Below are 12,604 nucleotides of genomic sequence, written 5' to 3' on the forward strand. Positions count from 1 at the left end.
GCAGGAAACGCTTTGCATTCACTGAGAAAATGCAAAGGGTTCTTGAACGGCGCCTGTGCCAAGCGAGTGTTCACAATGCAGCAATTGCAGCTTCTTGGCATGGAGCCCAGAAGCTAGTGGAGATCACTGTAGTAGTGGCACGTGCTACAGTAGTTTCCAGGTTCCATGAGGATCCCACAGGTATGGCTAACACATACTTTAATCACTTACATGGAAAAAAAAATCTTTCACTATGGGACTTTTAACGACAAAATATAAACTTGCACAATATTTTTTGAGTACATATTTAATATCATAAAGTCTTTAATGTTATTACAAAATATAAAAATTCCAATACATATTAAAAAGTGGTTATTACAAAATTCCTGAAAACAGTATACTACTACTTTTGTCCCTTGGTCCAAGCTGGCCTATGTGAAAAAATTTACAATACCTAAACTTTAACCACTTAGTACCCGCCCGCCGTCAAATGACGGCGGGCGCAATACTCTATTGTTCTGACAGGACGTCATATGACGTCATGTCATTTAAAGCCGCTAGGGGGCGCGCGTGCGCACCCGTCGCGTTACTGGGAACACAATGCACGTGCCCGGCGGCCGCCGGGCACCCGCGATTGCCCAGTAACCGAGCAGGACCGTGGATCTCTGTCAGGGAGAGGAGACCGATGCTGTGTCCCTTGTACATAGGGACACAGATCGGTCACCTCCCCCAGTCACCCCCCTCCCCCTACAGTTAGAACACTCACTAGGCTACACATTTAACCCCTTCCCCGCCCCCTAGTGGTTAACCCCTTCCCTGCCAGTCACATTTATACAGTAATCAATGCATATTTATAGCACTGTTCACTGTATAAATGTGAATGGTCCCAAAAATGTGTCAAAAGTGTCCGATGTGTCCGCTATAATGTCGCAGTCCTGAAAAAAAAAAATCGCAGATCGACGCCATTCCTAGTAAAAAAAAATAATCATAATTATGTCCCCTATTTTGTAGGCAATATAACTTTTGCGCAAACCAGTCACTATACGGTTATTTTTATTTTATTTTTATTTTTTTACCAAAAATATGTAGAAGAATACGTATCGGCCTAAACTGAGATAAAAAAATTATTTTTTAACAAAAAATGGGATATTTATTATAGCAAAAAGTAAAAAATATTGTGTTTTTTTCAAAATTGACGCTCTTTTTTTGTTTATAGCCCAAAAAATAAAAACCGCAGAGGCGATCAAATACCACCAAAAGAAAGCTCTATTTGTGGGGAAAAAGGACGCCAATTTTGTTTGGGAGCCACGTCGCATGACCGCGCAATTGTCAGTTAAAGCGACGCAGTGCCACTATCTAAAATTTCGTCTGGGCAGGAAGGAGGTGTATGTGCACAGCAGGCAAGTGGTTAAAGTGATTGTAAACACTCGCTTTTTGTTTTATAAAAATAATAAAACATGCGTATACTTACCTGCTCTGTGCAATTGAATTGCACAGAGATGCCCTGATCCTCTTCTTCCAGGATGCCCTGTTGGCACTCCAAGTCCCTCCTCTTCATCGGGTGCCCCCACGCAAAGTCGCTTTCTATAGGGGCACCCATGCAGGCTTGCTCCCGAGTCCTGCTGCTGAATCCTCTGAAACAGACAGTGGGATTCGGCCTCGCTACCCGCTCCCATGTCACAACTTTTGATTGACAGCAGCGGGAGCTAATAGCCTGCTTTCAATCTGTCCAATGAGGAGAGTGGCAGTGTTTGGAGCTGTGCAGCCACTCAAAGCTTTACAACCACTTGAAAGCTAAACTTGGGTGACTCAGCCCCCCTAATACTTACCCAAGCCCATCTCGATCCAGCAATGTTGCCCAAAAGACTTGGCTGTACGGGACTCTCCCTCTCGATTGGCTGAGACAGCAATGGGGCACCATTGGCTCCCGCTGTTATCAGGAGAGAGAGGGGGCAGGGCCGTGGGTCCGTGTCTGAATGGACACACGGAGCTGCAACTTGGCTTAGGTGCCCCCATTGCAAGCTGTTCACTGTGGGGGCACTCAGGAGGGAGGGGCCAGGAGCGCTGAAGAAGGACCCAAGAAGAGGAGGATCTGGGCTGCTCTGTGCAGGACCACTACACAGAGAAGACAAGTATGACTCTTTTACCACAGCCAAGTGCCACCAATAGCAAGCCTCTTGCTCGGCCCCGCCCCCTGCTCATTCCTCATTGGCTCCCGCTGCTGTGTGAGCCAATGAGGAGAGAGAGACCTGAGAGAGTCACCTCTTTCATGCACATCACTGATTTGAGATGGGGCTCAGCCAAGTATGGGGGGGGGGGGGCTGTGGGAAGCAGCACCCAGAAGTTTTTTTTACCTTAATGCATAGAATGTACTAAAGCAGTGGTTCTCAACCTTTCTAGTGCTAACCCATGGACATTTAGCGCTCCCTGAGTCCCTTCCACTTGTACAGTATTAAAACCCCTTATGGTACATTTTAGGATGTACCACTCTTTTTTTTCATTTTATCTCTCTCTATCCTAATTTCTTGTTTTTTACCCCCATCCCTCTATCTAGCCGTCTTTCTTGCTCTTTCTCTCCCTTTGTTCACCCCTCTTTTCCTTTCCCTTCCATGTATCCTCAATTTTTAATCTTTCCCTTACTCCTTGGTGGGGGGGGGGGCTGAATGGGATGAGTGGATTAGGTGCTCTTGAACCGCGGCAATACCGCCCGCAATGCGCCTCTGCAGTTAATACCGCCCCGCTAACGGCCGATTCCTGCGGCAATCCCGGCTGTATAACGCTGCTATTTTTAGCGGCGTTATACCGCCACCGCGGCTCCCGCCCCAGTCTGAAAGGGGCCTTACTGAATAAGCTGAAGATAGAGGTTGTCGTGCACAGCTGCTCTAGATTCTGTTTTCTCCAATTTTCAATGGCAATATTTTTATTTGGTTCCCTCAATGAACTGTAGCTCCCCAGTGTCGGCAGCACTCATGCAGCCCCAGACCATGACACTCCCACCACCATGCTTGACTGTAGGCAAGACACACTTGTCTTTGTACTCCTCACCTGGTTGGCGCCACACACACTTGATACCATCTGAGCCAAATACGTTTATCTTGGTCTCATCAGACCACAGGACATGGTTCCAGTAATCTGTGTCCAGTAGTCTGCTTGTCTTCAGCAAACGGTTTGCAGGCTTTCTTGTGCATAATCTTCTGGGATGACAGCCATGCAGACCAATTTGATGCAGTGTGCGGCGTATGGTCTGAGCACTGACAAGCTGCCCCCCCCCCACCCCTTCAACCTCTGCAGTAATGCTGGCAGCACTCAAACATCTATTTCCCAAAGACAACCTCTGGATATGACGCTGAGCACGTGCACTCAACTTCTTTGGTCAACCATGGCGAGGCCTGTTCTGAGTGGAACCTGTCCTTTTAAACTGCTGTATGCTCTTGGCCACCGTGCTGCTGCTCAGTTTCAGGGTCTTGGCAATCTTCTTATAGCCTAGGCCATCTTTATGTAGAGCAACAATTCTTTTTCAGATCCTCAGAGAGTTCTTTGCCATGAGGTACCATGTTGAACTTCTAGTGACCAGTATGAGAGCGTGAGAGTGATAATACCAAATTTAACACACCTGCTCCCCATTTATACCCGAGACCTTGTAACACTAATGAGTCACATGACACCCGGGAGGGAAAATGGCTAATTGCGCCCAATTTGGACATTTTCACTTAGGGGTGTACTCACTTTTGTTGCCAGCAGTTTAGACATTAATGGTTGTGTGTGGAGTTATTTTGAGGGGACAGCAAATGTATATTATTCTACAAGCTGTACATTCACATGAAAAGATATAATAAAATATTTACAAAAATGTGAGGGGTGTACTCACTTTTGAGAGGTACTTTCTATGTTTTAAGGCTCGTACACGGGATCGGATTATCCGACAGGAAATGTGTCGGAAAATCCGACCATTTGTACGCTCCATCGGACAATTGATGTCGGATTTTCCACAGACAAATGTGGGATAGCATGCTTTAAAATTGTCCGCCAACAATTGTGTGTTGTCAGATTATCCTATCGTGTGTACACAAGTCCATCGGACAAAACTCCAAAGTACAAACACGCATGCTCAGAAGCAATGCTCACCATAACACAACATTAGCAGACAAAGCTCTAGGCTTTGTGAGGCCTTAGGCAAAACTTAGACCTGAGGCCCCACTCAAGCCCATAATGGGAAAACAAATTCAAGCAATAAAAATGGCTGCAGAAAGATGCACGGGTCTACATCACAGATCATCAGCACCACCACTTCCAGGGCACATGCGAAGCGGTGCAGGCTAAAGGAGCAGCCCCAGCTGCCCGTATGTCTTGGGGAGATGGCACCCAGAGCCGTGTGCCATCATCCAGACGCTGCCGCCACCTAGAGGCCTTTGCTGTCCCGCTCACTGCATCTTCTGCCACCAGACCGGACTCCCCATAGCGAGGCTGCTATTTGACATTGCCCGATTGGTCAGTGAGTTCCTGGGCCACAGAGTTCCAGCGGGGGGTAGGGTAAGCCACCGGCACCGTAATTGGCGATTGATCACAGGCAAAATAGGTGGCCGCAAGGCCCCTGTGAATGCAAGGCCTTAGGCGACTGCCTAATTTGCCTAAATTATACAGCCGCCTCTGTTAGCAGAAGTTGCCCAAAGGGCAAAAAAAAAAAAAAACAGTGTAGAGTTTGTTGGCCGACAATTATTTGCAGTTTGTATGCAATACAAGTTCACGGCCAACGCCCTTCGGACAAAAGGCCTAAGCTTTGTCTGCTGAAAATCGGATCGTGTGTACGAGGCTTTAGCGCGGATATCCTAAATGATTTTTGGTTCCAGATCTTAATTTTTTTGTGGCTACTGGCAAGGGTGCTAGTCAGAGGTTTGTTTCTGCTTCTTCCAAGCTTTTGTGATTGTCAATTTGGAGGCTAGGAGTACATATTGTGCCAATTTGATTTGATTCTTAGTGAGTTTAACCACTTGGGATCCGCCTGCCGTCAATTGACGGCTACAGCGCGGATCCCAAAAGCCAACAGGACGTCAATTGACGTCCGCTCCTTTGGGCGGTCCCCGCGCGCGCTCCAGAGCGCGCAGCGGGGAAAATCTGTGTTGGCCGTGTCCCTTGGACACAGCCAATTACAGATCGCCGCGAACGGCCAATCAGAGTGGCCGTTTGCGATCTGTGCGGCCAATGAGAGATGATCTCATATGTAAACATATGAGATCATCTGTCATTGCCGGCTCACACAGAGACAGTGGTGCTGTCTCTGGAGAGGAGACCGATCTGTGTCTCTTGTACATAGAGACACAGATCGGTCACCCCCCCCCAGTCACCCCCCTTCCCCCACAGTTAGAACACTTCATAGGACACACATTTAACCCCTTGCTCACCCCCTAGTGTTAACCCCTTCAATGCCAGTCACATTTATACTGTAATTAGTGCATATTTATAGCACTGATCGCAGTATAAATGTGAATGGCGCCAAAAATGTGTCCGATGTGTCCGCCATAACGTCGCAGTCCCAATAAAAATCACAGATCGCCGCCATTTCTAGTAAAAAATAAAATAATAATAAAAAATAATAATTCTGTCCCCTATTTTGTAAGCGCTATAACTTTTGCGCAAACCAGTCGCTTATTGCGATTTTATTTATTTTTTTACCAAAAATATGTAGAATACGCCTAAACTGAGAAAAAAAAAGTGTTTTTTTTTTAAATTGGGATATTTATTATAGCAAGAAGTAAAAAATATTGTATTTTTTTCAAAATTGTCGCACTTTTTTGTTTATAGCGCAAAAAATAAAAACCGCACAGGCGATCAAATACCACCAAAATAAAGCTCTACTTGTGGGGAAAAAAGGACGTCAATTTTGTTTGGGAGCCACGTCGCACGACCGCGCAATTGTTAGTTAAAGCGACGCAGTGCCGAAAGCTGAAATTTCACCTGGGCAGGAGGGGGGTATATGTGCCCAGTAAGCAAGTGGTTAAAATGTGTGTGTGGTGGGGGGGGGGGGGTAAACCATGGATCTCTGGATAAATGAACCCCAATTTGTAAAAAAAAAAAAAAGAAGGGGGGGGGGCAGACATGTTGGACCAAGCCTTCTCCAATTTTTCATAAACTACCTCCATGAGGCGGGCGCAGGCAATCAACACTCCCAAAGTGCCAGTGATCCCTCCTAATCAAAAAAACATTCTGCAACATTGTGAACAACATTGAATACAAGTTACAAAAACTGAGCTTTTACAAAAGTGAATATCCTAGCAGTATAGAAGTAACAGCCGTGATGTAAATGTCTATGTATATGCAGCATCTACTGTCAATGAAGAACAAGGATTGTGAGGATAGTCTTTGATGATTAAGTGGGTGGACCAACAATAACAAAACTTGCAGTTAAAGCAGAAAGCCATTAATGCTTTGAACAGTTTATGATCTTTTGTTCTTCAACAACAACATTGAACAACGTTTATAGCTCTTAATAAATTGTAATAAAAAGCTACAGAAAAGTAGAACAAACCATTTGTAAAGCCAGTACTTGATGTAAATGACTATAAAACTGGCACTTTTGTCACCTTGAGCTGTGCTAGGGCAATACACTGATCAAGTAATTAGCAGACTGAACAATGTTCCAGACACTCATTACAGAAAAGGATACTATGTATCGAAAACAAAAAAAGGAACATCACGGTTGTCTCCAGCCAAACTTTTTTATTAGCTTTAACCACTTAAGGACCCTGGGTGTTTTTCAGATTTGGCATTTACAAGACTAAAACATTTATTTTTGCTAGAAAATTACTTAAAACCCCCCAATATTATTAGCCGGATTCAGAAAGACTTACGCCAACGTATCTACAGATACGCCGCGTAAGTGTAAATATGCGCCGTCGTATATCTGCGCCGTACCCACAGAACTAGATACGCCTGAAAATAGGCTTATCTAGTAAACAGGAGATTCTCCTGTATGTAATTTTTCAGCACTCGTTCCCCCCTCCCTGTCCCCTCCGAGGCAGCGCCAATAAATACAGTATATATCCAAATTACCAGGGGGGCCACATTGAACTGGAACAGGGGCCGCAAATGGCACCCGGGACGGACTTTGGACATGCCTGCCCTAGAAAATAAAATGGCGGTAATTGCAATACTTTTTGTCACACCGGATTTGCGCAGCGGTCTTACAAGCGCACTTTTTTTTTTAATGAAAAAATAAGACAATAAATTTGGCCCATTTTTTTTTATATATTGTGAAAGATAATGTTACGCCAAGTAAAATGACACCCAACATGTCACGCTTAAAAATTGCGCGTGCTCGTGGAATGGCGTCAAACTTTTACCCTTAAAAATCTCGATAGGCGACGTTTAAAAAATTTCTATAGGTTGCATCTTTTGAGCTACAGAGGAGGTCTAGGGCTCGAATTATTGCTCTCGCTCTAACGATTGCAGCGATACCTCACATGTGTGGTTTGAACACCGTTTTCATATGCGGGCGCAACTCACGTATGCGATCGCTTCTATGCGCGAGCTCGTCGTTGTGTTTTATTATTTATTTTATAATTTTTTACACTGAAAAAAAAAAAATTATCACTTTTATTCCTATTACAAGGAATGTAAACATCCCTTGTAATAGAAAAAAGCATGACAGGTCCTCTTAAATATGAGATCTGGGGTCAAAAAGACCTCAGATCTCATATTTAGACTTAAATGCAAAAAAAAAAAAAAAAAAAGCAAAATTTTTTAATTTGAAAAAATGACATTTAAAAAATGTTGCTTTAAGAAGCATGGGCGGAACTGACGTTTTGACGTCGCTATGCTATGGGGACGGGTGGGGGCCATCTTGCCCTCACTCGCATCCCCACACAGCACGTGGAAGGACCTGATCGCCTCCGCCGCTACAGACGGCTCCGGTAAGCGGCGGAGGGCACGGAAGAGCGGCGGGAGGGGGGCCCTCTCCCGCCGCCGATAACGATGATCTTGCGGCGAATCCGCCGCAGAGACCACCGTTATCGTTTACAGGACCGCTCACGCTAAAGATGGATATCTCGGTTGTGGCAGCAGCTGCTGCCGTTACCGAGATATCCATCTTTAAAAAAAAAAGGACGTATATCTGCGTGAGGAGGTCCTTAAAGCGGGGGTTCCGCGGGAAATCGTTTTTTTTTTAGATCCTTCTGTCGCTCTTACCTTGCTTAATCAGCAACTCGTGTGTCCCAATCTTCTACCCGCCAGCAGTGGTTTTGTCCCGCAAACGATAGTTTATAAAATTCATAGATGGACGTTTCCATCTTGATTGTGGGCACTCTGAAGCCCACCAGGATGTCCTCCCGGGATACGGTGAATATTGACGTCCCAGCATTCACCACTCTATCCCGCGCATGTGCAGTGTTGACGGCGAGCGTCGCCGTCAACACTACACAGTTGTGTTTTCCCTTAACTAAAATGGCGATTTTGTATCCGCCCTCGTCACATGACCCGCTTGCCGAGTCACGTGACCCACGAAATAACACGAGATCACAGTAGAGTGCGTCTCCTGTGAGTCGCGATACATCACTCCCAGGAGACATAGCGCTCGCTCAGCCGGGGAAAGCAATAGGCACGCCCACTCCCGCGGGGAAAGGAACCCAGAAGCCGCATTAAATCCAGGATAAACAAGGTAAAGAATGACATGTAAAAAAAAAAAACGACGGATTGTACATTAACGCTGGCTGCTGTTATTTATCATGCCAACTTGATATTTAGGGTGAACCTCCGCTTTAAGTGGTTAAAAAGAGTGGGGAAATTTTAGAATCCTTAGGTTTTAATTGCTGACTGTGACCCCATTGAGGTAAATTTTGTTCGCTACCTCTATAGGACAAAAACAAAAAAAAGGAGAACAGGGTTGGAGGTAGCAATATACAGCAATACATTGGATTACGAGCATAATTCGTGCTTGTAATCCAAAGCACTTGTATATCAAAGCAAGTTTCCCCATAAGAAATAATGGAAAATCAGAGGATTCGTTCCACAGCCACTGCTGGTGTATGCAGTACTACAGGGCTCGACAAATCCCAGGCGCCAGGTCGCATTTGCGACTAGAATTAGTGACCTGGGGCGGCACAGCTGGGGTATCCTGTCTCCGTGCCCCCCACCCGGCATGATCGCGTTGGGCCGCGCTGGCCGATAATTGAGGCTGTGGCTTTGCGGCCTTCTGCAGTACTATGCTTCCTTCTGAAATCTGGCACCCCCTGGTGACTGTTGGTATGACAAGACAACCAGCAATGCTAATGGAGCTTCCCCTGCCTGTTTTTACTGCCCGCCCATTTCCTTCCCTTTACTTAGAACTCTCAAACATTTTATATTTTTTATTCTAACACCCTAGAGAATAAAATGGCGGTCATTGCAATACTTTCTGTCACACCGTATTTGCACATCGGTCTTACAAGCGCACTTTTTTGGAAAAAAATACACCTTTTTTTAAATAAAACAGTAAAGTTAGCCCAATTGTTTTTTGTTATATTATTAAAGATGTTAGGGCAAGTAAATTGATACACAACATGTCACGCTTCAAAATTGCGTCCGCTCTTGGAATGGCCACAAACTTTTACCCTTTAAAATCTCCGTAGGAGACGTTTAAAAAAAATCTACAGGTTGCATGTTTTGAGTTACAGAGAAGGCCTAGGACTAGAATTATTGCTCTCGCTCTACCAATCAAGGCGATACCTCACATGTGTGGTTTGAATACCGTTTACATATGCGGGCGCTACTCACGTATGCGTTCACTTCTGCATGCGAGCTTGGCGGGACGGGGCGCGTTCCTGGCACCTAACTTTTTTAGCTGGCTCCTAGATTCCAATCAAATTTGTCAAGCCCTGCAGTACTGTATGTGGCCAGAGGTGCGGGGGCGCTGGTGACGCTTGGAGACACTCGGGAACTGTTGACACTTTTGGGTGCTCCGACGCATGTTACGCCTGTGTTTCGTCAGATTAGGCGACCCGTCAGAATGTGTAAAGGAAGTTATGTTCTGTTGCCGCCGCCATCTTGCTACACCCTGCACTCCTCCGTAGTAAAGATACACTGGGAAGGGGGAAAGTGAACATCTTGTTACACCCACCAGAGTTTTGCATTTTACACTTAAAGCGGAGGTCCGCCCAAAATAAAAATTAAAAATTAAAAGCCAGCAGCTACAAATACTGCAGCTGCTGACTTTTAATAAATGGACACTTACCTGTCCAGGGTGCCCACAATGTTGGCAGCCGAAACCAATCGCTTGCTTCTCGGCTGCTCCCGCCAGCATCCTCGGTGAGGGAATCAGGAAGTGAAGCGTTGCAGCTTCACTTCCCGGTTCATTACTGCGCATGCGTGAGTCACGCTGCGCATCCTCACTGGTCCCTGTCTTCTGGGACCTGCATGTTTCCCAGACAGCGGAGGGGGGGGGGGGCTTAGTGGCGTAACCCCCCTGGGGGTCTATGCCCAGAAGTGGGTGCCAAATGTGACACCGGGGGGGGGGGGTTCCGAAAAGCGGAGTTTCCATTTTTGTGTAGACCTCCGCTTTAATTTCAACAGTAAAGTGAGTTTATATAGTGAAATACAGTACTTAGAACAGCAAACTTCTGTCAAATTAAGCAAACCTATGAGCTGAGCAGGCTTGCCACTGCTTTTAAAATACAATGGGCCAGATTCAGAAAGGAGATACGACGGCGTATCTCCGGATACGCCGTCGTATCTCTGAGTGTGCGTGGTCGTAACTATGCGACTGATTCAGAGAATCAGTTACGCATAGCTTTCCCTAAGATCCGACCGTCGTAAGTGTCTTACACCGTCGTATCTTAGGCTGCATATTTACGCCGGCCGCTAGGTGGCGCTTCCGTATAGTTACGCGATGAATATGCTAATTAGGTAGATACGCTGATTCAGAAACGTGCGTCCAGCCGGCGCATCTTTTTACGTTGTTTACTTTAGGCTTTTTCCGGCGTAAATTTACCCCTGCTATATGAGGCGTAGCCAATGTTAAGTATGGATGTTGTTCCCGCGTCGAGTTTTGAAAATTTTACGTCGTTTGCGTAAGTCGTTCGCGAATAAGGCTGTACGCAAGTTCCGTTCACATCTAAATCAATGACGACTTGCGGCGTAATTTCGAGCATGCGCACTGGGATTTTTCCGCGAACGGCGCATGCGCCGTTTGTAAAATACGTCAAATAAGTGGGTTTACAGTGAATTTACATAAAACACGCCCACATCATCCCCATTTGAATTAGGCGGGCTTACGCCGACACACATACGTTACGCCGCCGTAACTAAGGGAGCAAGTTCTTTCTGCTTACGGAACTTGCGCCCTAAGTTACGGCGGCGTACCGTATATGAGATACGTTACGCCGCGCCGACAGATACTGCAATGTATCTGAATCCGGCCCAATATCTTTTTTCAAAATTATCGCTGTATTCTTGTTCATAGCGCAAAAAATACAAACCGTAGAGGTGATCAAATACCAGCAAAAGAAACTCCATTTGTGGGGGGGGGGGGAGATGTAAATGTTGTTTGGGAGCCACGTCGCATGACAGCGCAATTGTCTAAGCTTGGACAAATAACTCAGAAGAAGCAGGCAACCAGAGAAATCTAAACGAACAATTTAACTTGTCCAGGTTAAAAATCTTGCAAAGTACTAAGAAGATTTACCGTTATATGTTCATTGTGAGTACAGGTTACCTTTAAAGCGGGAGTTCACCCATAAAACAATTTTTCCCCTTAGATGGATGCTCATTTTGTCTAGGGGAATCGGCTAGTTGTTTTAAAATATGAGCTGTACTTACCGTTTTCGAGATGAATCTTCTCCGTCGCTTCCGGGTATGGGTCTTCGGGAGCGGGCGTTCCTTCTTGATTGACAGTCTTCCGAGAGGCTTCCGACGGTCGCATCCATCGCGTCACTAGTAGCCGAAAGAAGCCGAACGGCTCTATACTGCGCCTGCCCACCGACGTTCGGCTTCTTTCGGAAAATGTGACGCTAGGGATGCGACCGTTGGAAGCCTCTCGGAAGACTGTCAATCAAAATAGGAACGCCCAGTCCCGCAGCCCATACCCGGAAGCGGCAGAGAAGATGCATCTCGTAAACGGTAAGTACAGCACATATTTTAAAACAGCTAGCCGATTCCCCTAGACAAAACGAGCATGAAGCTAAGGGGAAAAAGTGTTATGTACGGGTGAACCCCCGCTTTAAGACGCCCATAGGTCGTTTTTAGACCATCTGATTGTACCGTCTCTACAGCTGTATACCAGATATGCCAAGACTTACAAGATACCACCTATATGACCTTAACAACAAGATGAATTATGGGCTACATACGTCAGGCCATCCTCATTGTCAGGGTGGTAATGTCTCTGGGTGCTGTGCTCGTCATCAGAAAGCTCATCAGTATTTCCCTCCTCTCCAATCAGAGGCTTCATCACTTCCATTTCTGTGGAACAAATCAAAAGTAAAAGAAACGTGACTAGAGAGAATTAACCAATAGAAACGCCACAATTCCTTACATGACTTTATGTCTGAGGCTGGGAATCTCCATATAGAAAGCTCACATCCCAACTAGAAACAAAAACGTACTGTAGGATGACCCAGTTGCTCCTTCTCCTTGCGCCGGCGGTAAAACGCTGCTATTT

The 12,604-nt window shown here is 45.8% G+C and overlaps 1 protein-coding gene across 2 annotated transcripts in view; it reads right to left on the reverse strand.

Annotated features, from left to right (window-relative positions):
* Positions 1–12,604, reverse strand: part of SLC36A4 (solute carrier family 36 member 4) — a 363,728-nt gene that overhangs the window by 298,543 nt on the left and 52,581 nt on the right. For both annotated transcript variants that reach the window (XM_040340141.1, XM_040340142.1), the window contains exon 2: positions 12,294–12,405. In XM_040340141.1, coding sequence (XP_040196075.1) covers positions 12,294–12,405 — 112 coding nt within the window. The remainder of the gene's footprint in view (positions 1–12,293; positions 12,406–12,604) is intronic.

Source organism: Rana temporaria, chromosome 2, assembly GCF_905171775.1.
Source record: "Rana temporaria chromosome 2, aRanTem1.1, whole genome shotgun sequence".
Lineage (NCBI taxonomy): Eukaryota > Metazoa > Chordata > Amphibia > Anura > Ranidae > Rana > Rana temporaria.